This window comes from Lentinus tigrinus (assembly GCF_003813185.1).
Source record: "Lentinus tigrinus ALCF2SS1-7 unplaced genomic scaffold L226scaffold_1, whole genome shotgun sequence".
Classification (NCBI taxonomy): Eukaryota; Fungi; Basidiomycota; class Agaricomycetes; order Polyporales; family Polyporaceae; genus Lentinus; species Lentinus tigrinus.
This window is the reverse complement of record NW_027137910.1, coordinates 1287988-1314099: the sequence shown is the minus strand read 5'-3', so window position 1 is coordinate 1314099 and position 26112 is coordinate 1287988. Positions and strand designations below refer to the sequence as shown.

At 56.9% G+C, this 26112-nt stretch overlaps 12 protein-coding genes across 12 annotated transcripts; 8 read left to right on the top strand and 4 right to left on the bottom strand.

Annotated features, from left to right (window-relative positions):
• Nucleotides 1–328: 328 nt before the first annotated feature.
• L226DRAFT_607244 (uncharacterized protein) lies at nucleotides 329–1547 on the top strand (the record flags this gene model as incomplete). Its single annotated transcript, XM_067685772.1, has 2 exons — nucleotides 329–1101; nucleotides 1183–1547. Exons 1-2 carry the CDS (start codon nucleotides 345–347, stop codon nucleotides 1545–1547), a joined length of 1122 nt encoding a protein of 373 aa, XP_067542619.1. The 5' UTR covers nucleotides 329–344.
• A 1010-nt stretch (nucleotides 1548–2557) lies between these two features.
• On the bottom strand, nucleotides 2558–5934 carry L226DRAFT_541570 (uncharacterized protein; the record flags this gene model as incomplete). The annotated part of the gene is made up of 6 exons (XM_067682067.1): nucleotides 2558–3502; nucleotides 3556–3642; nucleotides 3692–4492; nucleotides 4544–4795; nucleotides 4846–5448; nucleotides 5533–5934. The coding sequence occupies 6 exons, from the start codon at nucleotides 5932–5934 to the stop codon at nucleotides 2558–2560; spliced, it is 3090 nt and encodes a 1029-aa protein (XP_067542618.1).
• Nucleotides 5935–6122: 188 nt separating this feature from the next.
• On the bottom strand, nucleotides 6123–7877 carry L226DRAFT_528251 (phosphoglycerate mutase-like protein). Its single transcript, XM_067679307.1, has 9 exons — nucleotides 7703–7877; nucleotides 7628–7652; nucleotides 7558–7564; nucleotides 7407–7488; nucleotides 7142–7352; nucleotides 7028–7088; nucleotides 6855–6978; nucleotides 6768–6796; nucleotides 6123–6334 (listed from the first exon to the last, which is right to left on the bottom strand). The coding sequence occupies exons 1-9, from the start codon at nucleotides 7740–7742 to the stop codon at nucleotides 6251–6253; spliced, it is 663 nt and encodes a 220-aa protein (XP_067542617.1). The 5' UTR covers nucleotides 7743–7877; the 3' UTR covers nucleotides 6123–6250.
• Nucleotides 7878–8336: 459 nt separating this feature from the next.
• On the top strand, nucleotides 8337–9958 carry L226DRAFT_528250 (small GTPase rac1p). The gene is made up of 9 exons (XM_067679306.1): nucleotides 8337–8464; nucleotides 8589–8656; nucleotides 8713–8744; nucleotides 8804–8842; nucleotides 8895–8913; nucleotides 8975–9156; nucleotides 9234–9340; nucleotides 9393–9526; nucleotides 9582–9958. The coding sequence occupies exons 2-9, from the start codon at nucleotides 8641–8643 to the stop codon at nucleotides 9641–9643; spliced, it is 591 nt and encodes a 196-aa protein (XP_067542616.1). The 5' UTR covers nucleotides 8337–8464; nucleotides 8589–8640; the 3' UTR covers nucleotides 9644–9958.
• L226DRAFT_14669 (uncharacterized protein) lies at nucleotides 9582–10119 on the top strand. Its single transcript, XM_067672401.1, has one exon. The coding sequence runs from the start codon at nucleotides 9728–9730 to the stop codon at nucleotides 10013–10015; it is 288 nt and encodes a 95-aa protein (XP_067542615.1). The 5' UTR covers nucleotides 9582–9727; the 3' UTR covers nucleotides 10016–10119.
• Nucleotides 10120–10159: 40 nt separating this feature from the next.
• Nucleotides 10160–12338, top strand: L226DRAFT_14617 (Endonuclease/exonuclease/phosphatase). The gene is made up of 8 exons (XM_067672395.1): nucleotides 10160–10529; nucleotides 10585–10606; nucleotides 10664–10767; nucleotides 10823–11127; nucleotides 11192–11212; nucleotides 11262–11350; nucleotides 11421–11912; nucleotides 11985–12338. Exons 1-8 carry the CDS (start codon nucleotides 10332–10334, stop codon nucleotides 12146–12148), a joined length of 1395 nt encoding a protein of 464 aa, XP_067542614.1. The 5' UTR covers nucleotides 10160–10331; the 3' UTR covers nucleotides 12149–12338.
• On the bottom strand, nucleotides 12100–16244 carry L226DRAFT_528249 (uncharacterized protein; the record flags this gene model as incomplete). The annotated part of the gene is made up of 9 exons (XM_067679305.1): nucleotides 12100–14189; nucleotides 14246–14365; nucleotides 14416–14683; nucleotides 14742–14877; nucleotides 14939–15477; nucleotides 15529–15585; nucleotides 15642–15746; nucleotides 15818–15981; nucleotides 16040–16244. The coding sequence occupies 9 exons, from the start codon at nucleotides 16242–16244 to the stop codon at nucleotides 12529–12531; spliced, it is 3255 nt and encodes a 1084-aa protein (XP_067542613.1). The 3' UTR covers nucleotides 12100–12528.
• Nucleotides 16245–16520: 276 nt separating this feature from the next.
• Nucleotides 16521–17437, top strand: L226DRAFT_564667 (uncharacterized protein; the record flags this gene model as incomplete). The annotated part of the gene is made up of 3 exons (XM_067683670.1): nucleotides 16521–16673; nucleotides 16743–17127; nucleotides 17190–17437. The coding sequence occupies 3 exons, from the start codon at nucleotides 16521–16523 to the stop codon at nucleotides 17435–17437; spliced, it is 786 nt and encodes a 261-aa protein (XP_067542612.1).
• A 983-nt stretch (nucleotides 17438–18420) lies between these two features.
• L226DRAFT_528247 (uncharacterized protein) lies at nucleotides 18421–19930 on the top strand. The gene is made up of 9 exons (XM_067679304.1): nucleotides 18421–18577; nucleotides 18891–18913; nucleotides 18988–19034; nucleotides 19102–19113; nucleotides 19242–19311; nucleotides 19400–19405; nucleotides 19497–19582; nucleotides 19671–19731; nucleotides 19790–19930. Exons 1-9 carry the CDS (start codon nucleotides 18473–18475, stop codon nucleotides 19794–19796), a joined length of 417 nt encoding a protein of 138 aa, XP_067542611.1. The 5' UTR covers nucleotides 18421–18472; the 3' UTR covers nucleotides 19797–19930.
• A 656-nt stretch (nucleotides 19931–20586) lies between these two features.
• L226DRAFT_528245 (uncharacterized protein) lies at nucleotides 20587–21026 on the top strand. The gene has a single exon (XM_067679303.1). The coding sequence runs from the start codon at nucleotides 20643–20645 to the stop codon at nucleotides 20979–20981; it is 339 nt and encodes a 112-aa protein (XP_067542610.1). The 5' UTR covers nucleotides 20587–20642; the 3' UTR covers nucleotides 20982–21026.
• Nucleotides 21027–21158: 132 nt separating this feature from the next.
• L226DRAFT_528244 (uncharacterized protein) lies at nucleotides 21159–24655 on the top strand. Its single transcript, XM_067679302.1, has 13 exons — nucleotides 21159–21303; nucleotides 21382–21411; nucleotides 21470–21510; nucleotides 21565–21609; nucleotides 21666–21769; nucleotides 21835–22183; nucleotides 22235–22361; nucleotides 22429–22899; nucleotides 22960–23300; nucleotides 23371–23527; nucleotides 23580–23689; nucleotides 23746–23786; nucleotides 23840–24655. The coding sequence occupies exons 1-13, from the start codon at nucleotides 21253–21255 to the stop codon at nucleotides 24154–24156; spliced, it is 2184 nt and encodes a 727-aa protein (XP_067542609.1). The 5' UTR covers nucleotides 21159–21252; the 3' UTR covers nucleotides 24157–24655.
• A 143-nt stretch (nucleotides 24656–24798) lies between these two features.
• On the bottom strand, nucleotides 24799–26064 carry L226DRAFT_497212 (uncharacterized protein). Its single transcript, XM_067677601.1, has 5 exons — nucleotides 25925–26064; nucleotides 25515–25868; nucleotides 25311–25404; nucleotides 25040–25250; nucleotides 24799–24977 (listed from the first exon to the last, which is right to left on the bottom strand). Exons 1-5 carry the CDS (start codon nucleotides 26037–26039, stop codon nucleotides 24912–24914), a joined length of 840 nt encoding a protein of 279 aa, XP_067542608.1. The 5' UTR covers nucleotides 26040–26064; the 3' UTR covers nucleotides 24799–24911.
• Nucleotides 26065–26112: the final 48 nt, after the last annotated feature.

Here is a 26112-nt window from a genome sequence, read left to right as displayed (position 1 = left end):
CGTTAGCCGAGGTGGCTGGCTGGAGGGAATGTCCATCCCAACCGGACTGCATGTTCAATGTCGTAACAAGCCTCCCTCTTGCCGCTATCTAACATTCCCTCGATACCTCGGCCTCTCAGTATAAAGTCTCACCGAGGCTTCTTCACGAGTCCTCCAGGCCGCTGTCACCTGAGGCTCCTCTTTGTCGGATATTACTGCTGTGAGTTCTCTCTATAACCTCCGATTCTCGTCGTATATACATTGGGCTGACATTGATCTCACAGCCTCACGCGCCCTCGCTGTAACGCGCTCTATTGTGTTGTCGGGACACATCGCTCTCCCTACTCGTCAAGCTTCTCTCCATCATGTCGCGTGTTCCCTTCGAGCTCTCCGACTACATCATCGACTTTCTCCATGCCGACTCCAAAGCACTCAATGCTTGTTCCCTCACGTGTCGTTCATGGGCACCCGCAGCTCGCTTCCACCTCTTCCATTCCGTGGCCCTCCAGAACCGCGACTATATGACACCCTTCCAGCGGCTCCTTGACACGTCCCCGGACCTCGGCTGGTATGTCCGCCAGCTGACTGTCGCCAAGTTCGTCGACACCGGCAAGGTGGCCCCGGCACACGACCAGCAACTCCCGACTGTCGTCGAGCAGGCCCTCCCGCAAATCTTCATGCACATCCCATCCCTCCGCACACTCTCCCTCTCACACGTCGACATGAGGTGCATCACGGGCCTCGCAGGCCTGCCGCACCCCTCCGTGACGGTACTCAGCCTCTCGTACTGCCAGTTCGACGAGTTCGCAGACATCCCCGCCCTCGTCGCGTGCTTCCCGCACCTCACGGACCTCGCGCTGGCCGGCCTGACGTGGAGGGAAGAGACGCGCGTGTGCGAGGCCACGCCCCTTCCGACCCTTCGGAGCCTTGATCTCGGCCGCGACATGGACTCGGAGAGACTCTTTGCCTGGTTCGAGGCGGCGGGTTTCCACACCTCGGTAACCCGCCTCGCCGCACGGTGCGCATCCGAGAGCGACGCCGACCTCGTGGGGCCGTTCATCAAGCTCGCGGGGGGCTCGCTGCAGGAGCTAGACCTCGACTGGAGCATCACCGGGGACAAGAGTGCGTTCCAGCGTCTTCATGCGCTCGCTATGTTTGGAGTTTTTGAGCGACATTGATTGACTGGACCTTCTCTATGCACAGCCATCATCCTGCCCCAGAACGTGTCCCTGGGTGACTGCACGGCGCTCGACAATCTCAGGCTGCGCTTCCCCGTGCACTACTGCACGAGCCTGCCGTGGGTAACGTCTCTACTCGCCACGCTCAACGCGACCGCTGTGCGCTCGATATCGTGCGACATCCGCTTGCTCGGCCATATCAACGCCCTAGACTGGGACGGGCTATCAAAGCTCCTGTCGTCCGACGGCTATCGGGGCCTCAAGGAGCTCAGGTTCGGGGTCAACCTTTGGCCCGGGGTGCATAAGGACTTCGAAGAGGTCGCCGGGCTGGTTCGCGAACGCCTCGCGCTCTTCGATAAGAAGGGCATGGTACACATCACTAAGGTTTGAGGAGATCTAGTTACGATATGTTCCTGCTATATTGCTATGGCCGTGTCGTCGTATAATCTGCTACCCATCTAGTCCTAGGTTATCTATGTATAGTATTTTCACCCTGCACATGGATACCACGTACCGTAATATTTTCCCATTTCGGGGCTACTGTCCGCCTTGTTGGGGTCGTAATGCACGCGCGTTCTTTACCACAACAACATCGTCTCTCGCCGACCTCAAAACTTGATTACGCAACAACACAGTACAGTGTAGACTAGCGAGATATCCGTAGCATGCATGGGGTGAGGGTGATAGCAGCGAAGCGGGTATAGTGCAACGGGGTAACATAGGGAGGATGAGAGAGTGAGCGAGAGAGAGAGAGGAGAGGAGAGGGATCGGACCGGCATCTGTATTCGGAATCACATCGTGTTGGTGGGTATGAGGGAATACGGAGAGAAGGAGACTATGTGAGTACCATTAGCCTGTGTTGTGTGTGTTCGAGGTGCTTGGGGCGTGCTGTACAGTGATCGTCCATGCAACTAGCGGCGATGTTGTTGTGTTATGTGTGTCAAGATAAGAGGTGGGGGAGGACTGGAGGTCCCGAACGGCATCCGAGAGGCGACTCCGAGGAAGGCTTGAGGACAGGAGAAGGTGGGGTCCGGGAGGTGCGGGGCCCATGCGGGGTCCACGAGGCGAGCGAGTCGCGCCGTTATGCGTCCTTGGCCTTGAGTTGCTCCTGGAGGTGTTCCATATCTTCCTTCATTCTGTTATGAACGCCGCGTTGCGGAGGGAAGGAGCGTGCATGAGCATTAAGTTATCGCGGAGGCGGTCATAAGATAAGGAGAAGGAGACGAGACAAAATGAGGGTGGGAGTCAAGTGATGCAAGGAGCGTGAAGTCCAAAGTCCGTTGTGAATGGGTGGTATGTGTATGTGCAGGGTATAAGTAACGAACACGACGAGGATAGCAATGATACAGCATATAAGTAGATAGAAATAGAATAGGCAATTAGGTCGGTGAGTATCATAGTCAAAAGATTCCGTAGATCACGGCCAGCGCGAACACGGCACCGACGAAGCTCTTGATACCAAAAACTTTCACGTACCGTGTAATTTGATCTTGGGTCTCTTCCTGGTCTTGCTCAAGGTACTGGATCTCCATCGCCTTCCGAGCGACCTCTTGCTGCAGCTCATCCGCCTTGGCCATCGAAATGTCGAGCTCCTCGCGAAGCAAACGCATCGCACGGTCGTGTTCCGCCTGCATGTCGTGCATCTTCGCGTTGTGGGCCTCATGCAGTCGCTGGAGCTCGTCACGCGAGATGCTGGCAGTCCGGTGGTGTGCAGCGCCATTCGTCTTCTGGGGCGTGGCAGGCTCCGCAATTGCAGCGGCCTTCGCGGTGGCGAGCTCGCCCTCGAGGTCGGACAGCCGCGTGAGCAGCTGCGCCTTCTCCGTGGACAAGGTCGCGATCTCCTCCTGGTACGCAGTGCGAAGCTTGGTAGCCTCCTCCGCACGTCCCTTCGCAGCCTCCTCGAGCTCCTTCACGTGGTTGTCCGCCATCTCGCCGAGCGAGCCCTTGGTGGCCTGGAACATCTCGTTCAGAGCAGAGTGGTCCTCACGAAGGTTCGAGAGATCGCGATTGAGCTGAGCGATGACCTCGTCCTTGTCAGACTTGTCCAACGATGCGACCAACTGGCGGGCCGCCTCAAGCTGAGACTTGACAGACTCAAGCTCTTGGTTGACAGCGGTGACGTTGGCCTTCGCCTTCGCAAGGTCCTCCTGCGTAGCGTTCAGCTCGAGAGTCTGGCTCGTGAGCTTCTTCTCGAGAGCCTTGACTTGACTCTCAAGTGCACCCTGATGCTCCGACTTGAGCTCCTCGATGGTGTTCTGGTGTGCAGCTCGGAGTTGCTCGATGGCCGCCTGAGACTCAGCGCGGAGCTTCTGCAGGTCCTGGCTATGCAGATCGCCGGCCTCGTTCTGGTGTGACGACTATGAGATCCATACTGATGAAGAGTATTAAGCGTACATACCTTAGCTCTCTCAAATGCTTCCTGTAGCAGTTGATCATGTTCGGCCTTGACCGCGTCGACCTTGGCGTTGTACTTCGATTCTTGGCTCTGCCGCGCAGTTGAGTATGGAGGGAACCAAAGCACGACAAAGACGCACCTCCAGCTCAGCCGAGATCCTGGCGATCTCCTCAGACAGCTTTGCCTCCACTTCCTGACGAAGCTTCTCCGCGGCCTCCAGCTTGTTGAGGTGCTCCTCTGCGGCTGCTTGCGCTTCCGCCGTCGCCTTCTCGTTGGCGGCGATGGCCTCAGCGAGCTCGGCCTGGAGAGCGGCGAGCTTCTCCTGCAGCTCCGCGTACTCGGCGGCAGCCTTGTCAAGCTGCTCCTGATGGGCTTTCGATGTCTCTTCGGACTTAGCTGCGTACTCTGCCTCCTTCGCCTGCGCGTCCGCGAGAGCCTTCTGTACAGCGGCGGCAGACGCAGCGAGTTCCTCCTCGAGGGACTTCAAGCGAGCGAGCGTCTTGGAGTGCTCATCGCCAGAGTTCTCCTGGTCCTCTTTGAGCTCCAAGATTTCGATCTCAAGCTCCGAGACCTTGTTCGCCTTCTCCTCGTTCTCGGTCTTGAGCTCCTCGATCTGAGAAGTGAGGGTGTCGACAGAGGAAACCTTCTCTTCGAGCTCCTTGATCTTGGCGTCGGCCGCAGCAAGAGCCTCGCTCTGAGCAGCCTTGAGAGCTTCTGTCTCCGCCTTGATGGTCTCGAAATCGGCCTGGGCCTTCAGCAGTGCGGCGTGCTCAGCCTCGGCAGCAGCGGAAGCAGACGTGGAGGCCTCATCAGAAGACGCGCGAAGTGCAGCAAGGTTGTCCTTCGCTTGCTGGACCTCAGCTTGGAGCGCCTCGAGCTGCGCAGTGAGGGCAGCGACACGCTCGGCCTGCGCCGCATTCGCAGCCTTGGACGCTTCCAGCTGCAGGCAGAATTAGGTCAGTCGTATGGCACATAAATGATTGCTGCATACCTCGGCATGGACGGCCTCGAGTTTGGAAGAATCGTCGGACTGGCCGGCTTGCAGCTTCTCCAACGTCTCCCGAATTGTGGCGAGCTCTTGCTCGGCCTGAGTCTTCGCCTGAACCAGTTCCTCCAAAGCAGCCGTCTTCGCCTCTACCTCTGACTGTGCAACCTGCAGCGAAGACTTGAGGGTCTCAATCTCGTTCTCAAGGTTGGAAATGGCCTCGGTCTTCGAGCTGATAACGCTGTTCGCATCGTCCAGCTGCAACGGGTTGAGTACGCCGCATACCGACACGCCAGCGCATCACATACCTTGCTCTGCAGCTCCGCAACAGCCTTGCTGTCATCCCGAACCTCCTTGATGGAGGAGATAGACTGCGCCCCAGGCGTCCGCCCTTTGACAGATGACGTGCTCGGCGGTCTGGCAGTAGATGAAGCGGGGGAAGGCTTTGACCCAGACACGGTCCGCTTTACGCCCTCGGTCACGGAAGCACGAGGCTTCATCGTCGTGGAAGACCTGAGCGCGGATGCGCCTGCCTCGGGAGAGGCAACTGAAGCGCGAGGTGCAGGTCTCGAGATGGTAGCCCTCGAAGTCGGTGTCGGTGCCTTGGCAGAGGTCGCCGGCGCCTTGCTGGCAGAGGACGCCGTCCCCGCCTTCGTCCCCGGCGCGAGGGACTGTCGACGCGTAGCGGTACCGGGTGCAGGAGGGGGAGGCATAGCTCTTGACGCAGCGGAAGCAGATGTGGTTGGCTTGGAGGCGGTAGTGGTCGGTTTGGACGCAGGGGCACCACTGGAAGCTTTCTTGAGAGCGTTGGTGGCAGACACAGTCCTTCCCGGAGCCGCAGCACCCGTGGCCTTGGTAGCCGTTGGCGCGGCCTTCACAGTGCCAGACCCAAACGTGCCTGAGTTGATGATCTACGCAGCGGCGCGTAGACATCATTGAGCACGCGTACGCATCACAGAGGCCTTGCGTAAGGCCCGAACTGAAGTGACACGTACCTTCTTCACGAGGGGGGTCGGCGGGCCACCTGCGGTCTTGCCTGGGGGAGGCTTAACGGAGATAGAGGACTTTGCGGTAATCTTCTTCGCCGGTGAGGCGGGTGGGGAGGCAGTATCCTTTGCGTTTTCCTTGGGCATCTCTTCGGTGAGTGCAGCAGCAGTCTCTCCATCCACACCGTTCTCTGCCAGCTTTTCCTCCACGCCATTCTCCGCCGGCTTATCCTCCTCAACGGACTCGGCAGACTCGGCCTCGGTGTGTTCTGGTTCAGAGGATGCTTCTACCACGTCAGTCGCCTCATGTTCTCCATCCGTCTCGGGGTGGGCGTCCACGAGGTCAGATCCTTCCGATTGGACCTCCTCCTGGAGAGCAGGAGGCGGCGCCTGAGCTTCGACTTCAGCCATTAGAGAGATACCAGTAAAAGTAGTAGAAGACTGTGCAGGAAGCACAGCGAGTAGGTGGGATCACCACAGGTGAGCGTTTGTGATAGAGCCGGATCCGACAACTGGACAATAGCGCGGGCGCGTACCAGGCGCGTACACCGGGACACACAGTCCCGCGAACCTTCAACTCGGAACTCGAACCACAAAAATACCGTGACCATACTTTTCTCTACTCTAGCAGATACTTACGACAGAATACATAGTGTACATAGCTACAAGACTCCTCCTGCACCTAATCTACAGGTGTCACCAGTATGTTGCGACCACGCCGGAATTTCTACGGGAGAGGCTTCGCATACAAATTGAGGCCGTTCAGCGCGGGTTCGGCGAGGTTGTTATGGTTGTAAGAAAGTATAGCAACCTGTATAGGGGGTGACGGTGATTTTTGAGCCATGAGTATGATGAAGCACAAGCATTTCCCGTCGTGTTGTGGAATACACGTTCAGCGCACAACATCCAGATTCTCTCTGCTGCAGTGCCCTGACTAGCCGTCTCGGCTCCAAAAAAAGGAAACCCAGCCAAGGCAAAGCTCGGCATAATTGATGTGAAGGCAAGGGGAGGCGACATTTTTGGTCGGTTGTGGCCGTCCTCAGCAGGCTCGGAGCCAGCAGACTGCACAGCAACTATGCAATCTGCTGGCACAGAGAGAATGCGTCATGTTCATGCTTCCTAACGATGGCGTTCATACAGGTCCAAGTCTGGGACTGCGTCGACAGAAGCGAACGATCGTCAACATTGATCGCCCCATTTGCCTCGCCAGATGTAGGTAAGTTAAGCATGATGGTTAGACTCACGCCAGCTGGCTGCACATTGAAGTGCGTTCCTATGAGTCAAGCCTAGGTGAGACTAACGTCATAATTCCAGTAATGAAAGCGGCCTACCCAGGCAGAGGTCGAAACCGATCCAGCGCGAGATCAGGCAACGATTGAAATGCCCATGCGCCACGATGACTACGTCACGAGAGCCCTTGCCTTCCTCCTTCCAGAGACGGTGATGCTCGCGAACCTACACGTATGAATCAGATCGTGGTCGGAATGAAAAGCGATCGTTAGACCTTGGCGATGGCGCTGTCAACGCGGGTACACATATCTTCGACGCTCTCGCCGCCAGGACAACTTCAGAGGTCGTTCAGAGCGGTCGCCATGTCATGTCAAAAGGACTCACTCACCCATCTCTCCAGATGACCCAGTTGGGGTTCCGTTCCTTGATCTCGGAAGAGAGAAGGCCCTCATATTCTCCATAGTCCCACTCCCTCACTTCTTCCGTGATGACATGATGTGGTTGCTCCGGCAGATGATCAAACAAGAGGTGGAAGGTCCTGTGAGCGCGAATTCTAGGCGAGACGAGAACGGTGCAGATGTTCTTGGGATCGATGATCCCTAGCATCCTGCATTGAGCCTATCTCCGGTAACATTCGGAGACAAGATACTGACTGCCTTCGCCCACCAGGATTCTAGCCTGTTCAGCAGCCTCCTTCTCGCCCTCGGCTGTTAGGGGAATGTCCGTCCGCCCAGTCTATGACCACGATCGTTGAAATGAAGGATGTCAGACAAAGCCGGAGAACCCGTAGGGGCCGTAACGCACATGGCGGCTGTTGGGAACAAGACATCAGTCAAGGCATGAGACGTGTATTGTTGCGCGCAGATCTACTGACCCGTTGATTGACCACTCCGTTTGACCTGGATGTGCCGTCAGAGTGTGTCACAAAACACGTCGGATCGGGTCGTACCATGACGGATCAGGAAGAGGCGAGGCATAGGGCGCGACATGGTGAACCTGTAGTGAACAAACGCAAGATAGTGGTGGTATAGGATCAAGCTCAAGAGCAGACGACTCGGACGGACGCAGGAAAGCTGTTGTAGGTTGATGTCATCGTGCACGGGCGGCGTGTGTGCGAATAAGGCAAGCTGCATAGGGCTAAATATTAAGTGCCGGGAGCGGTTGTGTGGCCGTTGCAGACCGTTGAACCTATCACGATAACGCGCTCGGACTGCCGGGCCTTCGTCGAGAACTGTGCAATGTAGGAACAGCTCACCCGACGGCGCACAAGTCCGCGGCACAGTCAGATGGCTCTTCGGCGTACAAATCTATCCCTCTGCGAATGTTCCATCAGGAGGACCGTCCGATCGAAAGGAGCTCGTCCTGGGCATATGGGCTTTTCTGTGCATATTTGGGAAGAGGGGTGGCGCGAGGCCGGTCACCAACGGTCCCCGCTGGCCACAGGAGGCCACAGCGAGCCCTCCCCGCTGCCCGGTACAATGTCAGAGCAATTGTGTAGTGTAAGGAGGAGCGAGAGACGGGCCAAGAGGAGGGAGCGACGTGAGAAAGCCGGATGATGATCTCGGATATGGTCACTTTGGCGTAGAACCAACATCGTCAAGGCCATCAGTACAGCCTAGCACAATCTTACCTCCATTCCTCTTCCTTCCTGCTCGCCTCTCTCCTACACCACATTTACGCCTTGTCTTCTTCCGCTCTTGTATCTATCCAGGTGAACCAATCTCTCCCTTGCTATAATCCCCCGCACCTATCTCATCCACCGTTGCCATATTCGGTTGTCACTTGCCGCGTATCCGCCCGTCCCTCGCACCTCTGCCCTTGCCTCCATCCTCAAGATATCCCAACCCGCGAGACGAGAGGCTCTTAGACGACACCTGATTACACAGAATGCAGGCCATTAAATGTGAGTCCTAGCCGCAGATTGGCTCCGTGATCCCCCATTCGCTGACACGCAGTCAGGTGTTGTTGTAGGAGATGGTGCGGTGGGAAAGGTGAGTGCTCTTCGCGAGTCGGTCGGCGAGCTTGATAGCTTATAGGATGGCGGATACAGACGTGTCTTCTCATCTCGTACACCACCAATGCCTTCCCCGTGCGTACCACCCCCCTTCCCATACCAGCGCTCGCTGACTTCCAGGTAACAGGGCGAGTATATCCCCACTGGTAAGCCAATTCCACGGTTCCTGTTCTGGCGTGCGGTAGTTCTTATGGCGTGGACGCTCAGTATTCGATAACTACTCGGCAAATGTCATGGTCGACGGCAAGACGATCTCTCTCGGCCTTTGGGATACGGCCGGTCAGGAGGATTATGACCGTCTCCGCCCGCTGTCCTACCCCCAGACCGACGTGTTCCTCATCTGCTTCTCGCTCGTCAGCCCGCCCAGTTTTGAGAACGTGCGAACCAAGGTGTGTATACCGCAGGCCCAGGTCCATAGCCCGTTGTCTGATGCTGACGCGGCGCGGGTGCTGTGATTCGTTTCAAGTGGTACCCCGAGATCTCGCACCATGCCCCCTCAACGTCCATAGTCCTTGTTGGCACTAAGCTTGATTTGCGTGAAGATCCCGCCACCATCGAGAAGCTGAGGGACCGGTATGTGGCCCCGTGTGCCAATAGCGGTCAGCGATACTGACAGTTGCCACAGTCGCATGGCGCCTATTCAGTATTCGCAGGGTGTCCAGATGGCGAGGGACATCGGTGCCGTGAAGTACTTGGAATGTTCTGCTTTGACGCAGAAAGGTCTGAAGACTGTCTTTGACGAGGCTATCCGTGCAGTCTGTGAGTACTCGACCTCATCGCACTACTCCTTCGCTGGTCTAATCCCACGTGCTAGTGAACCCTCCCCCGCAGCCCACGAAGAAGGGCAGCAAGAGCAAGGGATGCATCATCGCTTGAGTATACACGCGGAACCATCCAAATCATGATTTGCCAGTACGACTATCACCATACCATTTACGATCTTGCAACCATTTACGACTTATGTCCCGTCCGTTCGTTCTGGTGCCCTCACACGTAGTCGCCTCCGCCCCGAGTACTGTGAGCAGATGGCTCCTGCCGTTCGGCTTCCTATCTCCAAATGTACGGGACTTCGATCCAGTCACAATTTGGTCATTCACGTCCCCGCGTGTAGTTTTCCGGTGTTTTTTTTTCCTAGCTAGCGTTCTGAGGAGATATCATATTTCATTTGTCTACAGGCCCACATATACAGGCTTGCATGAGTCTGTCCCGCTTGGTTGCTGCTGTAAACGTGTCCTGTACTTCTGCTGACCCAGTGGCCTGTAAGATACGGTCTCCCTTGGCCTCCTCGGAAGCGCAGATGGATTCTTGACGATGACATATGGTTTGGTCGTTCTATGGTCATGTGACTGGATGGATCTATGACCAGCTAGGTCCGCTAGTTGAGTTTGTCTAACAGCTTTCTCCAAACCGCGATTTTTGGCCTCATCGGACACGCGTTACCGTGGCCAGTACTGCCAGGGGATCACTAACCTCCTTGTATCATAGTACCTTTCGGGTTTCCAGGGCTTCGCGATTGAGCGTGGCGCTTACTCTTCGTCCGGTGATTAGAAGAGGCTTGCGTGTTATGTCTAAACCGTACGAACCCACTGCGGAAGACATTGCTAAAGCGGAACAGCGGCGACTGAAGAGAGAGCAGGCCAAGAAGAACGCGCCAACCGTGGCCGAGGATGAACGAGGCCAAATACTACCTCGCGAATGGCTCGATGTCTCGCCGCACCTCGCGAGTATCGAGGGCCGCACGGTTAGAGTCATGACGTGGAATGTAAGCCAGACCAGCAACCTAACTCCTGGATGAAACTGATGGATAATATGCACAGCTGCTAGCCCAGAGTCTCGTTCGTGAGTGCCTTGGCCGCACGAAGTGATCACTGTGTCTGAACGAATGGCCCACTGCAGGAAGGGAGCTATTCCCCACAAGCGATTGTCTCAAGGCTGGCCAACGTGAACATATGCTGTACCGCGAGATCCTATCTCACAATGCTGCGATCTGCTGCCTCCAGGTTTGGCTCCCTTCTGGCTGGAAACGTGGACATATTTGACAGACACCGACATCAGGAAGTCGACAGGACGGAGAAGCTGTTCCCAGTACTCGAGAAGGCCAACTACGCCTGGGTATACGCAGCCGGCCCTCGTAAGAAGCACGGGTGCCTCATCGCATACCGGAAGGACGCTTTTGAGTGCATCCGCCGGAAGGTTGTCACATATGATGACCAAGAGATCCGGAAGGACGGAGATGAGCAGGCACGGCGAGGCTCCAGCTTCAGAACGAAAAACATCGGGAGCCTCGTCGCCCTGCGGCAGCTTGGCTCCGCGGAAGACGGCGTGATCGTTGCTACCACGCACCTGTTCTGGCACCCAGCGTGAGCATCTTCTATACTTCGTTGACGTCTGTTACATGTAGTCGTACAACTCATTGTCTTCCAGATATGCATACGAGCGTGCAAGGTACGGAGATTGGCGCGTTCGAGTTCGAATAGCTGACGGATCTTGTCAGACAAGCTGCGATCCTCTTGCGCGAAGTGACCAAGTTCCGTTCGGAAGGAACAGAGCCGGAGGCTCGCTGGCCGTCTATCATTGCCGGTGGTGAGTATTAGGGCCATTGCTTCTCGTCTGTCAGAGTGGTCTGATTGGCCCCGCATTCATGGCTCTGCAGACTTCAATTTTCAACCAGACGATCCAGCGTACTCCTTGCTTGCAGGCGAGCCGCTGTTGCCAGGGCAAAAGGCGCGGCTAGAGGCATCTCGCGTTGTTCACGCAACTATCGATCCTAGCATTGCCGTAGAAGGCGCCGCACAAGCGGAGGAAGAGGAAGAAGGCGCAGAAAGTGGCGAGAACGATCCGGATAGAATTATCGTCAACGCGCGGGCGGCACAGCCGTCAGATGGTCTCATGACGGACGACGAGCTCGAACAGCTGTACAGGCAGTTGGGAACGCCAACGAGCGTATACGACGCCGGACAGAGGACCATTCCGGGCATCTCGGAGAGCGGGTTGACGTTTGGGGGTAAGGGAACAATACCTAGCAACCGCCGAGGATCATTTGAACCGTGTTACACGAGCTATACCCATGTAAGAGAACACGTTCATTATGCAAAGAATGGAGCTGACAGAGTCCCCGGGCCACAGTACTGGAAGTCGGTGTTAGGTACGAGCGTCGACATCGGTCCTGCGGTTCCCGTGGTACACCATGATGACTGACACGCCGCGTCTCCGCCAGATTACATCTTCGTTCTTGACGCTCCTGGGCGCGACGTTTCAGTTGTGCGACTCGCGAAGCCACACAGCAAGGAGTCGTTTGGTGACGGCCTTCCCCGGAAAGGCGTTTGTGGCAGCGACCACATCTCGCTTGCTGCGGATCTGCACTGGCCTCCATTACAGTAAACGCTGGTCCCAGCTTCGTAGATGTAGCGTTCGGCTGGACGAGTGTATGCAAACATGATAATCATTAGACTTCGGAGAAGAGCAGTAGAGGCTACAGCCGTGTGGAGAGAAAAGAGATATGCTAATAGAGGGGTCTACTGTAGTGTGGAGATCGACGGAAATGCCTTGAGGGCGAGTCCTCACGAACGATTGCGTAGTGATGCGAGCAACGAAAGGGTCATGACAGATGTAGATACGGAGGAGACAAGAGAGATATAGAACGGGAACGCGGATTAGAAGCGGAATGGAGGTATCGGAGTTGAATTCAAGTGCGAGTCCACGTCTCCTCGCCAGGTCCGTCATGCACCCAAATGAAAGCCAAAGAGCGTTCTCCCAGATCACTACCGACCGTGGCGATCCGAGCCCACGAGGAGCTCGTCGAACAGCCCGCCCGCGCTCTTCTCGTTCCGGAGCTGGAGCATATACACGACGCCCGTCCTCAAGCCCTTGTCGCTCAGCTCGATCGCGATGCCCGTCTTGCCGACGCGCTCGACACCATCGGTGAGGACGATCGTCGAGATAAGCACAGTCTTGCCCTTGTTGTCCGCCTCGACGACGAGCTGCTTGATGTTCGTGGGGTCCTCGCGATACAGTCGCAGCCGCGCGCTCCCGAGTGATTTCCACTGAGCGTGGTGCTGCTTCAAGAAGACCTTGCACTTCATTTGTGCCGACACCACTGACGTCACGGGGCCGGTGGGCCGCGGGGTCTCCTCGACAGGCGAGCCCGGCGGGCTGGGGTCCTCGATCGAGAAGGAACCAGCTGTGGAGACGGACCGCATGCTCAATTGTGCGGAGGGTAGAAGCGGACGTGGCTGGGGTGCATGTAGGCCGCCGCCCGACGCCAGATTCGGCAGCGAGCTCGATGACCCGTTCCGCTGCAGGAACATTGGCTGTGGGGGTGCGAAGTCCCCGGGATAGCCCGGCATCGGGGGAGCAGGGCCGCCATGCATGGGGGGCTGGTGGCCGCCGAGAGAGCGATTGGAAGGCATCTTCCGCAAGCCGTCCATCGTCGGCTCGGAAGGAGGGCGGGGCGGCGGGTATGCGGGTCCTGGACCGCCGAAGCCGCCCGGACCCATCGGACCCATCCCTGGACGTCCATCTGGAGGCATCCCCATACCCATCCCTTGCTGTGGCGGCCGCGGCGGCATACCCTGGTACGACTGGCCGACCTGCGGAGGACCGTTGTTGAAGCTTCCCTGTCGCTGTGGAGGCGGCATACCGGGACCGCCTGGCGCAGGACCGTTGAGACTGGGCTGGCGTTGAGGACCAGGGCCACCGTTCGGAGGAGGACCGTGCCCAAAGCTGGGGTTCCTCTGCGGGGGCATACCAGGACCGCCCTGCGGAGGGCCACCGTTGGGAGGACCGTGACCAAAGCTAGGATTCCGTTGCGGCGGCATTCCAGGGCCACCGGGCGCATTGAAGGAGCTCGGAGGAGGCCTGCCCATAGGACCTCCTGGTCCCGGCGGCATCGTTTGTCCAGGGCCAAATGCTTGCTGAGGCATGACCTGACCGGGCCCATACCCGCCTGGGGGCATCATCTGGCCAGGACGAGGAGGCATGACCTGCCCGGGAGCAAACCCGCCTGGAGGCATCATCTGCCCTGGTCCGAAACCTGGTCCACCCAGTCCGGAAGCGGCAGACGTAGAACGTGGAGGGAACCCTTGCTGTGCGGGCCCCACAGGGGACTGCGGCTGGCCAGGGCCGCCAATGTTCATTCTCCCCATGTCGCCGGACAACGCCGCGTCGGCAAGCGCAGCTCCAGCAGAGCTGACTCGGGACGGAGGATCGTTTGATCGCCGGGAGTGTGAGCTGGCCGGCGACATCGCCCGTTCAGGCGACATGCTGTCGCTGAAACGGTCTACTGAGACGTCTGCCATCGAAGGTGGATGACTGCGGTCGAGTGGAACGGAAGGCGGTCTTGACATGCTGTTACCCATGTTGCTTTGCATAGAAGGTAGAGCAGGAACAGGGGGTGGGGCGTTCTTGGAAGAAGACGGGAACACTGTATAGTGCACTGAGCGGCCGGTTTGGTAAAACCGATGCGTGATTGAAACTTACGCGTAGACGCGGTCTCGATACAGTCCTTGAAGTCCGCAATAAGCCGATCCCTGGAAGCCCTCGAATCCGTGCGCATTATGAGCGTCTCTTTGCGTAGAATAGTGACCGAAATAGAGAAGTCTGAGGAAAAGTCAGCGGCATCTTACGTCCTCGCAAGCAACCTTACTCACCATCTACGGGCGCTACGCGCAAATGTTTGCCTGCTAGAGGCGGGTATGACAACCACATATCTGGCCCATCGCGACCAGCGGCCTCCATCTCCTTCGGTGTCATTTTCTCGCACACCAACATCAAGTCTGTAAGCAAGAAGACGTGGCCGCGCTCCTGCACGAGCTCGACGCCGGTCGACCGAGGAGTGAAGGAGATCACCACGGAGGTGGAACAGCGCAGCTCTCGGGTATAATGTAGATTCGGAGGCGCGATTTGCAAGCGTACTTGCTGTGGGAGGATGTCGTGATCAGGATTATGTCACAACATATTTGTGCCTCGTACGAACCTTGGGCTTCATGGAGAATATGTCTAATGTACGTTCCGTGGATAACCGTCGCTCGAGGTCAGTGATAGGCATTGACAACGTCGACGTCGACGTCCGACTATCCGTGGTAGGTGCTGTGTCCTCTGACCGCCTACCACTAAGTAGAGGTAGTCGTTAATTCGCAGATCTCTGATGTCATCAATGGGGTTCGACTCTACCTGCTCGAAAGGCTACCACTAGCTCGCGTCGAATCACTAGCTCGTTGCGAGGGCGATGTTGGCTGGGAAGGAGGTACGCGAGGTTGGGGCTCTAGGGTACTTTGCCGAGCGCGCATGTCGATCACGACTTCGTCCTCAGTTTCAATGGGTGGCAACGTCTCTTCCTTCGGAGTTGAGCCGCCAACACGAATCTGCGCACGACTGTCCAGCGTCGCGAGCAGTCTATCCAGCTTCTCCAGAGCCCCGGAGAGCATGCGATGGTCGCTCCGGCCTGGCGACGTGCTCTTGAGCAAGCGGCTGTAGAGCTTCTTGTAGTACTTCAGGCGTCCCTTCGGTAACAGGAAGAGTTCATCAAGCGTCCAGATTGGCGGTTCCGCGGGATGTGCAGGAGACGATGTAGGGAGAGGCGGAGGGTTCGACGATGAGAACATGGCGAGGTTAGTACGGACTCGGGAGTTGGACTGCACAGGCTCCCAAGTGTCGAATCCGGAACAGAACTTCGAACAGTAGTTGGTGTACGGGCCGTCTAAATCGTCGATCTAACAAGGGTGTGAAACAGGAAGCGCGTCAGAGTGACGACGACCACCTACCCATTTCATGAGTAGGTCACCAAGACCCTTGGGGTTGGTCCCGATCTCCTTCAGTTTCTGCGTGTCATATGTGAGACTACCGATATTGCGAATGACTTTGAGTATGGTCTCACCCCAAGCAACTGTCGGTTAGCCTTGTAGATGCTCTCCACACTGCGGAACATGGTATCCAATTCGGGCGGGGGGAGGTTTGAGCGCGACCATGCCGCTGCGATTTTCTGCATTCACGAGGCGTTGATTGGTTACGCCTCACAATGACGGAGATGGAGAAAAGAAGCGTCGGACGTACTCGAATAATCCCCGTCAGCAGGTCCACGTAGACCTTCTCCGTGTCAATGAGATCGGTGAGCGGGTTGGACTTCTTGGCCTTGCCATCCGCCGAGGGAGATGACGGTGCTGGTGGCAACGCTCCCGGTGCTGGTGTGAGAGGAGTGAGAGGTGCTGAACCGAGAGCTTTGGGACATCATGAAGCTGGGAATGTGCAACGCGTGTGAGTCCGAGAAAGACATACATAGGTCTGACGCAGCTAGAGACGCCTTGACATCGATTGGAGCAAGAGGTTTGTGGGGCGGCGGGGGTGGCTGTTCTGGAGCGAGATCATGAACAATCTTGGGTGGTGGTGCGGGACGGTCAAAGTCGAGCGGGGGGATGGAGGGGAGCCTCTCGTCCTTGGCGGGGGGCGGGAGGGGCTTGGAGGGGAGATCTGGGAAGGCCATGGGGAGGACGGAGGGACCGTGGAGGAAAGGAACGTGGATGCGCGAGGGCAAGTCGTACGGAGGCGGCAGAAAGTCGTGAAAAGCGAAGAGGCAGCGTCTACAGCGAGCGAGTACCTGGATTCGCCTTGTCGCACAGGCTCGCACCGACGCTTCTCTCCATGGGCGGAGCACGTTCCTATGGCCCAGACAGTCACGTGCCCAGACGCGATCCAATGAGCAGCCGCCCGACGCGTCTCCGCCAGTCACTTCCCCTCCCGCCATATTCCCCTCCCCGTCATGTCCCTCGCAAAGAGCTGGTTCGACCACACCTTCAGCTCGCGCCAGGCCACCGAGCAGCTCCTCCGCCCTGACCTCGAGTCCGGCCTCCTCTCCCAGCACGACTTCGACCTCTGCGTCGCCTTCCTCCCCGGTTATCACCGGTACCTGCCCGTATGTCTTCCCTGTTAGCAGCCCGCAGAAACCGCATTCATTCTGCACGCCCTGTACGGCACTGCGCAGTATGTCCACACCGTCCTCTGGGGCGCGGCAGCTGGCTTCGGTCTCTATCGCTTCAAGCCCAAAGTCCGCTTCCCCACCACCATAGTTGGCGTGTCCGCGGTCTCCGGCTATGGCTTTGGTTTGGCTCACTATTTCCGCGAGCACCGCAAGTTCGCCCGACAGCTCGACGATCGCCAGGCATTCCTGCTCGTGATCGAAAATGTCAACAAGCGTCTCGGGAACCCCAATCGCCTCTTTCCCCGGCTGGACAACAACCGAATATTGGAGAGCGTCATGAAACGTAAACAGGAGAGCGGCGAGGTCTTTGCTCCCGGCGACGATCTCGTTGGCAACTCTACCCCCGAATCCTTGGCAATGGCAGATGGCTCGTCGCCTGCACCAAAAGGTCTGACTCGGTGTGTCTCATGCCGGTGGAATGTGCCTGACGCGTACTTGTCAATTTAGTAGCCGAGGAACCTTCACCTGCCCGCCCCAAGACCGCCTGGGAGGCTATCCGTGAAGCTAACGCGCAGAACACAGGGAAGCGGAGCTCATGGGACGAGCTGCGCCAACGGCATGAACGTGACCGGGTCTCTGATCGCGTCACTATACAACCACAAACCAGCACGCCTTCTGATCTGGAGGACCCTCGTGCCAAAGCACAGGCTGAGTTTGATGCCATCCTGGAGGCTGAACGCAAGGCTGCTCGCGGCTGAATGCTCGCTCGCTGTCATATTCGCTACGTACCACGGACACTCCGCCTAAGTGGCGAATATGTAATGTGCATGATATGGTGCGTTACCGTTCCCGCCCGCCGCAACACCTCCCGCGCTGACGTTGTACAATCAGTGTAATTGTAGCATAGGAACGCTCAGGATGGAACAAGTCTTTGCCGTTGCAACGTTGACAGTTTGGCGCGCCTACAGAAGCCACGAAGAATGCGCATGTCAATAGCTCCCATCGGTCCAGACGGGTCCGAAGGTTTGTCCACTGTCCTCCGAAGGGACCCCATTCCTCTTTGTCGGCGTCTGTGGGCGATAAGCCTACCATTTTGCCTCATCGGAGTCGTTCGAGCTCAGGGGGTGCTGACGTCTTCAACTTGTTCGGGGTGGCCGACATCTGTTTCCGGACTGGTTAAAGACGCGTTCCGCGTCAGGTAAACCTCAATGACTCATGTCGAATTCCGGAGCTGCATCTGGTTGGCAACGGAAAGTGTCAACTCTCAATACACAGACCGACCGGCGTGTGCTCATATGATGATTCGTCCATGCTGACTCATCCGTACGTCCTAACCTTCCTGCTACTCTTATCATGGCTGAAGCTCTGAAGACTAGAAACGGCGCGAAGGAGTGATTGCGACAATCCTCAGGATCTTTCCTCGGCTCCGGGATTTATCCAGGAGCATGAAATGGAAGCTATGGCCTCGGAGACGGTGAACAAACTGCTGCGAGCCCTTGCTTCATCTTGGATGCATTGCACCATTTAGTGGGCCCATGCGTATCTACAGTATAGCACCCCGTCGCAGTCGTTCTGAGCATCCGTATTTACTACTGAGCCAACTCGCGCGGTTTTAGTACCGTGCTGCATAGTTGTACTTTACATACTAGGTGATCTCATAGCCCTAGATCAGGGTTGGATCGGGATCTGATCTGCGCACACAATCGTCATTCCTACTTGAGATCAACTCCTCTTCCCTCCAGACAAACAGCCGTGTTGATCTACTCACTCTAGACTTGCAGCACGCTTTAGATATGGGTTGGCAGAAGACATTCACGCTTGCTCGTCGCAACAAAGGCTGCCATCTTGTTACAGACGAGGTGCTCACTCAGATTGAGCCAGGGTTGCGAGGAGTCCAGGTGAGTTCTACATCACCTTCCATCCGTTTCTTTGGTTACTGTATGCGCCCACCGTTCTGGTCGAGGATGCTGCCATGTGGTATATCTCAGCAATACATACCTCGGCGGTGCGCAGCAACACTGCCGGATCGTGATCTATGGCATCACTGTCGGTCTTGCCCAGCGCTGCGGAGTACATGCCTTGCTGATACTCAATGCAAATTATACCTCATCATTCCGTTGCAACAGTGAGAGATACTTTGGGATAACTCACACTTATGTTATCGTCATGCTAGTTGCCGAATTGCTGATGTGCGGATTTTACACGTTTTAGGTCGGCATGCTGTACCTCTTCATGTGGGTTCCGCCTCCCACCGGCCATGGACGGGAAACCGCGCGCTGACATGTCAATAACTGCCCCCACGTCGCAGCCAGCACACCTCTGCGGCGCTCACGATCAATGAGAACTTCGACAGAGGCAAGTCTGCCCCACGTTTCCTCCGTTTGCGCATGATCCGCGCTTCTGACGACGGCCCGAAACGCAGACGTTCGGAGAGGTGAGAGATTCACAGTAGTCCCATCCATCGCCGAACTCCAGCGCGACTGAACTATGCCGTGCCTGTACTGCGATTTTCTTCGCTTCACGTGGGTATTGCGAACCCCGCCAATCACCCATGGGTCGTAGACATGGACATGGCCCTCGACAACATCGTACCGGAGAGTCTGAACTGGAGACACACAGATGAGGGCCCGGAGTAAGTGCCATACGGGGGCTTCTCCTTGTGCGATCATCTCCGTTTTGATGGTCTACTGACACTCATATTTGGGAAATTTGCAACTCAGCGACTCGTGAGTGCTTCCTGGCGGTTCATTGCCCGCGCTGTTGCTCTGGTGCTGATGTACGTATCGGACGTTTGTACGCTCCGTCGTGGCTTTTCAGGGTGTCGCATACGAAGACCTCGCTCATCGGCACGTCCATCTGCGTCCCTATCACGGACGGACGTCTGAACCTCGGCACATGGCAAGGTGAGTAGGCGTCTGAATCTCATATGGAGGAGCTGCTGGGCTGAAGGGCGTTATTCTCCGTTGATGTCGTCGTGTTCGCTGTCAAAAGGGATTTACCTCACGGAATTCAGGCATGCACCCCACGCGCGTCGAATCGTGGCGACTGTCCTGTACGTCTGCGCGCATTTGTAGCAAGCTCCCCACTTCTTACTGATCGGTACCTTCCAGATCGTGAAGAGAAAGGCGAGATGCCGTACATCTGGACCCACTGTAGAACACCGAAATCGCACACTTGCATCCAGCCTTGCGTGGTTATCCCACGTGGTAATCATTGTACTTCACCCAACCTGACTAGGTGGCGCCGCGGTCGACAGCGCTCAATTCGCCGCTGATGTGTCGTTCAACCGTTGCACTCCGGCCATGATCGAAGGCAGCAGCTAATCGGTGATATGTATGCTTGTGGAGCAGGTCGGCTATCTGAAGTGGCTAGGTATGCAAACAGTATCGGAAGGACTCGGAGGGATTGTCCGTCCGAGCAGGCAGGCAGTGACCGAACAAGCCCGAATGCGACCCACTGAAACTGGTCCCTCAACTGGAGCAAGGATGTACTGACAGAAGTTGGGAGCGTCTTGCCTTGTTGCCTTGTTGATGAGTCGTCGGCCGGTATTCTGTTGAGACTCCGCTACTACAGCCAGGAGTTGGCATTGGCTTGTTCTCTGGGACGGCCCGGACGTAACGAGTTCTTGCCTTGTCACGGTTAGACAATAATAATGACTCCATGGGATGGGTGCCACTTCTCTGTCTTGCTATCATACCTGGCGATATATTGGCTCGCGATCGTCTGAGGTGCCAATGCAGTGGGGACGAAGGTTTATTTATCGACGCGCGCCACGAAGAGTTTATATGACTTGATGCAACTCTCGCAAGCCCTTGGGACCTTGAGTCCACGAAATTTAAGTAGTATGTTTGGCATCAAGCTGCTGCGTATGAAACGGGAACCATAAGTATGGTCTAAGACTCTAAGTACGAGGTCGGTGCCTGGGCAGGCTTGATCGGAAAGGAGATCGAACTTCAAAGCCACATGGCGGCGATGATACGAGGCGTTGCCACAGCCTGGTCTCCTGAGTGCATCGCTGCCCTGCCTCCTCCTCCCGCGCGCCGTCACACGTCTCGAAAGGAGGGAGTCCACGCCAGGTCCACGCTTGTCACTCTCGCAGCCTTGATCTCGACGCGTCGTGCAGATCTCACAGGCCGGACGCGCACGCCCCTCCTCCGTCTCCTCCTCAAACACACGCATTGTCGAACCGCTCCCGGCACACGGGAAGTCAAGGCGACGGTACCGTGCCCGCGCGGACTTGGATACTGTAACGCAGGAATTACCGGCCGTGTCAGCGTCCCGTCTTCCCAGGAGCCCAGATAGACTATAGCAGCAGGGCCAGGCGATCAAAACGCTGCATACCATCCTGCGAGGCTCTGGACGCGGAGGAGAGTGACGAGCGCTCCCTCTGCGTACGTACACCGCCGGGATCCCTCGCCAGTTCCCGACCGCGCTTCTCTCTTCCCACAACGCACTCTTATATACGCTAGCGCGGAAAATCAGCTTCGCTCTCCCCTCCTGTCCTGGTCTGTCCCACACCCCGAGCTCTCGTGCGCGACAACACCCGCGAGCCGTACTGTTCCACGCCGGCGGTATGCCCAAGGCTGCTACTACCTCCGCGCGCCCTGCCCTTCGCAGGAATCAGGTCCGTGCCGTCCATAACGCCCGCTCTATCCCTGCTCATTGCGCTGCGCTCCCTATCCGCATGGTTTGTTGCGAGTAGGCTTGTCTGTCGTGCAGGAAGCGGAAACTGGTACGTCCTCGCGCCACTCGACGCGACCCCGGCGTTCATTGACCCCTGTACGCTGCAGAAATGCGACGCAGCGCGCCCTCACTGTGGTACTTGCGTTAAGTGGGTCCGCAGTCGCTAGGTTCCGTTGCAAGGGCTGATCGAGGGCGCTACTAGGCAATGGCAATCGCTCATCAGTGTACCTCCTCCCGTTGGCTACGCGTGAGTCTACCTCCTCTCGCAACATGGGTCAGATCCTAACGACAGGACGCGCGCAGCCATCCCACCGAACCTCAATGCTCCTATGATCCTGTTGAAGGGCTCCCTATGGCATCCAATGCCGACCCCTCCGAGCGGATACGAATGTTGGAGGACCAGATCGGTCCGTCCGTCCACATAACTACCCCGCTGAAATCTTGCATACGGTACTGACCGCCGTGTTTCCAGCGCAACTGAAAAGTCAACTCAGTGAATCCAGAAGCTTTGACTCACGCTCTGCGTCTCCTTCACGACATGCTCAACTAGCCCGAAACGGCAACCACTTCGCGTCCACCTCCGTCAACGGTCGATCACCTGATGGTAGTCCCACCGGTGGTGGAATCATCCTTCCACATGCATCGCTCGATATGCTCGGCCAGCTCTCCCCTGGTAGCTCTGACTCTCACCCACGCGGGTCTACAAGTAGCCCGGAACTGCGCCAGGGAATGCAGCAGCAACACATACCAGATCCCCTCATGGAAGTCCTATTCTCTGGTTGGGATCCGGACCTGCCTGACCCGGATACCCTGGACCACTAGTAAGGCCTGCAGAATGCTGCGTTATCTATAGCATACTGATCTTTGCACAGTATCGAAGTGTTCTTCAACTGCGACCCGTGTGGCTCACGGGTCCTCCACAAACCCTCGTTCCTCGCATCTATGCATTTGCATCCGAAGGACGAGAACTACCCACATCCGGCTATATTACATGCAATCGTCAGTCCACACGCAGTCCGAAGCGCTTGACATGATGGGAGCTAACATGGACTTCGATCTGTTCTAGTGTGCTTCTGCTTCTCGCTGGACGACACAAGATATTGTAACACTTCCCGACGGCACCCGGCGGGACAAGTTCGCGGACCTCCACGTCAGCAAAACGAGGGCATACATCGATCGCACGATGGCGACGGGCCAGGATATCTTCCCGGTGATGCAGGCGTGCATCATCCTGTCGTGGTACTTCTATCAGGAGGGAAGGTGGGTGGAGGTGTGGATATTCGCCGGCTTCCAGACGCGTGCCGCTATTCCTCTCCGGCTCAACTACCCGGGCACGTTCTCCGCGATCGGAGCGGCGTCGCCTGGCGCGTATCTCGCACCACCGAAGGACCTCAAGGATCTGGAAACAAGGCGGCGGACGTGGTGGATGACTATTATGTTTGACCGGATAGCCTCCGTTGGTGGCTGGGTGCATGGCATTGATGAGCGGGATATCGGCACTGAGCTTCCGCTGCGGCGCATCGACTTCGACGTTGAGGTGAGATCTAGAGGACCGCTATTTCACCGCGAAGAGCAGGTGCTAAGACGCGTCTATCAGGCATCCCTGGCTAATCTCCCACCTAATCCTCAAAGCTTGTCCTCGGATAACGTCTTCATTCGGCATCCGCCACAATACACCGATACTTTCATCCTGTTCCTCAAAGCGGTCATGTTATTTGGCAGAGTAACGGACTACAACACTCGGAGCAACCTTCGCGCCACATTGCCTCCATCGAAAAACCAGAACCCGTTCGCACTGGGAGGGTTCGAGGAACTCGACAGGGTAGTGGCACAAGACTTCCTCCAGAGCTTCCCACCAGAGTTCAAGCACCTTGGGGTCAGTGACGATGGCAGCGCGCTCGACACAGACCTCTACATGGCCCACGTCGTCCCACACGCGTGAGTATTGTTTGTCTGTCAGCATGTTCAACGGATGTCGGGCTGAAACATATTCCATGTCGGTCCGCAGTGCGACGATCACGCTGCACAACCCGTACCTCAATTTCTCCGATCCCCGGAGCATGTCGACGAGCCGATGCGTGAATGCTACTCGATCGATCTTGGCTGCGTACTACAGGCTCTCCGAGACGTCACTCGACATAACGCGCTTACATCCTTTCGTTACCGTATGTTGCTCATCATTCAGCTCATCGTTGTTGACTGATGGTCGCTGGGTAGATTTGCTGGTATCTTGCTGCCGTCGTTCAGACGCAGTTGTGCAAGTACTTCATCGAGATCGGGGATACTGCTAGGGAACAGACAGTCTGGGGCGAAATCAACGCATTGCGGTGCGTCTCTATCTCTGCTTTGTGGACGTTCAGGGTTGACTTGACATTCTATCAAGGTTTGCGATGCTCACGTACGGCACTCGGTCGCCGATCGGCAGTAAGCTATCGTATCATCTCAAACTCTCGCGGCTGTACTAAAATGCCTTTTAGCGCGGCAAGAGAGGCTCTTGCAAGGCCTCATGACGGAGATCGTGCGGATGACGAGTCAGATGCAGCCGCTCGAGGTCGGCGTGCCGCTCTACCCCTTCTCGCACGCAGGAGTTTTCCCCAAGGAAACGATCCCGCAGGACCACACCGGCGCGCCGCTCCCAGACAGCTCGCAGTATCCAGAAGCCTCAGAGTCGCCGTCGGGCATGACTGGCCTCGGCGGGTCTCTGACCTCTGCTTCGTCACCCGGCAGCTGGACTTCCCCCACGCTCCGCTCGCGGCCGTATTCGCACTCGGTGTCGTCGACATTCCCTCAATGATGTCAAGTGCTGCCGCTCCGTCTCTTTTCTGGGCCTTCATTTCCCTCTTGGATCCGTGCTGTCATTCTCCCGTTATTCTGTTCTCCTGTCGAACTTTGTAGATTGCGCTGGCCGGCCGCCGCCCTGCGGACGTCAGGCATGCTTGTGTACTTACCTGCTCTCTTGCTCCGCACCCGCAGTGTGAGACAGGGAGATAGGCACGGTATGATGCACTGCGTCCAGGGCGTGTCTATGTTCGCTGTTGACTACTGCTTCGTTGGTGCCGCGGACTTGATGGTTGCTGTGGAACATTTGTATGAAACTAGCTGTGTGCATCGCTACTTCACTCGTGTATTTCTTTGTTATCCTACGAGACGTCGCCGTTATCGCTGGTCGCCTGGGCTCTCCTCTCTCATGTATAGCGATATTGGAATGTACTTAGGCGTAGACTGCGGACTTGAAAGCCTATTTTCTGTCGGAAACTCAATGTTGCAACTCTGTGCTGCGGTGGTGATGGGGCAATCCTGTTGGCGTGTCTGTGAGAACCATCATGCTGAAGCACGGATAGCTTGCATGAGGGTAACTTCGGCGGAGAAGCATGGATGATGTCCATGTTCCTCGCTGTTCCTCGTTGCCACCAGAAACTCATCTATCTAGGAAACTACGGCCCAATAAGTGACATAGCGATGAGCGATGCTATTAGGCAACATATCTAATGTACAGACTGGAAAGAGGGATAAGAAGAGCACATCCAGAAACCATCCAACCTCTCCGGATCACCGCTTGTACGGCTTGTGAATGTGTTGACGACAATGGTTCGCATAGTGGCCCTTCTCTCCGCACTGCCAGGTACCCGTCAGCAACGCCACAAAGACACCAGGCACGACGGGTACATCTAACATACCTTGTAACATACGACTTCGTCGAGGTTCCTCCGCGGACCAGGAGGCCCACCGGATCCGCCCAGACCGGGGGCATGGGGTCCAGGGAAGTTCGACCCTCCACGGTCGAAGTCCGCGTACCTACCGTATCCAGGCGGCGGTGGCCCGAGGTCTCTCACTGACGGAGGCTCGGGCGGCTCATACGCTTTAGGTGGGGGGATGCCTGGCTTGGGACTGCAACGAACGACGTCAGTTCCAACACGGTGACAGGAACAAAGAGGAGGAGCAACGCACTGGCCACGCGGACAATCGGGGCCCAGAGGGCAGAACCCGGTGAGATACAGTTGACATGCCACCCGTCGCACATGTTTGCGGGGACAGTTCGGGCCTGCGCACCATGGCACACATACGAGGAGAGGACGGAGATGAACAGCGTCATAGGTCAGTTCCATGGTTCCACGATACGAGGGACTAAGGGAAGATGGAAACAGGACGCACCGAGCTTGCAAAACCCTCTATTGTAATCCGGACACTCCACCCTCCGCTCCTTGGGATGCGCATACAGACACTCGTCGCCCGCGGAGCAGTACCCGTACTTGGCATACCACCAGCACTCGGGCATGCGGCGCAGGTTGTACTCGTGCAGGAACTCACATGCGTCACCCTTCTTACATAGCCCGCGGAGCCAGTGCTTACAGACCGTCGCGAGGCGTTCGCGTTCGCGCGGGTGTGTAGGGAGTTGCTTTGGTGGCTGGAAGTTCTGTACCGAGGGTGTGGTGTGCCTCAGAGGGCAGTGCAGAGGGCCAAGTGGGCAACCCGTCGCGGTCAGCGACAGCCTGCATATCTGGTCGTCTGGGGGCAGGGCGGTGAGGACGGTCGTACAGCGACAGCATGGACGATATGCGTACCTTTGTCTAGCTTGATTCCGAGGTCATTTTTCACGTAGAGTTCCTCAGCAAAGTTGTTCTGGTGGAATTTCGGACTGATGATGTCCTGAAGAGGGGCAATGGTCGTGGTCGTCATTCCGTCTGCACAGTCCGTGTGCAAGATGCGCAGACATCGAGCGCCCATAAGCACAAGGCCAAGAAGGGCGGGA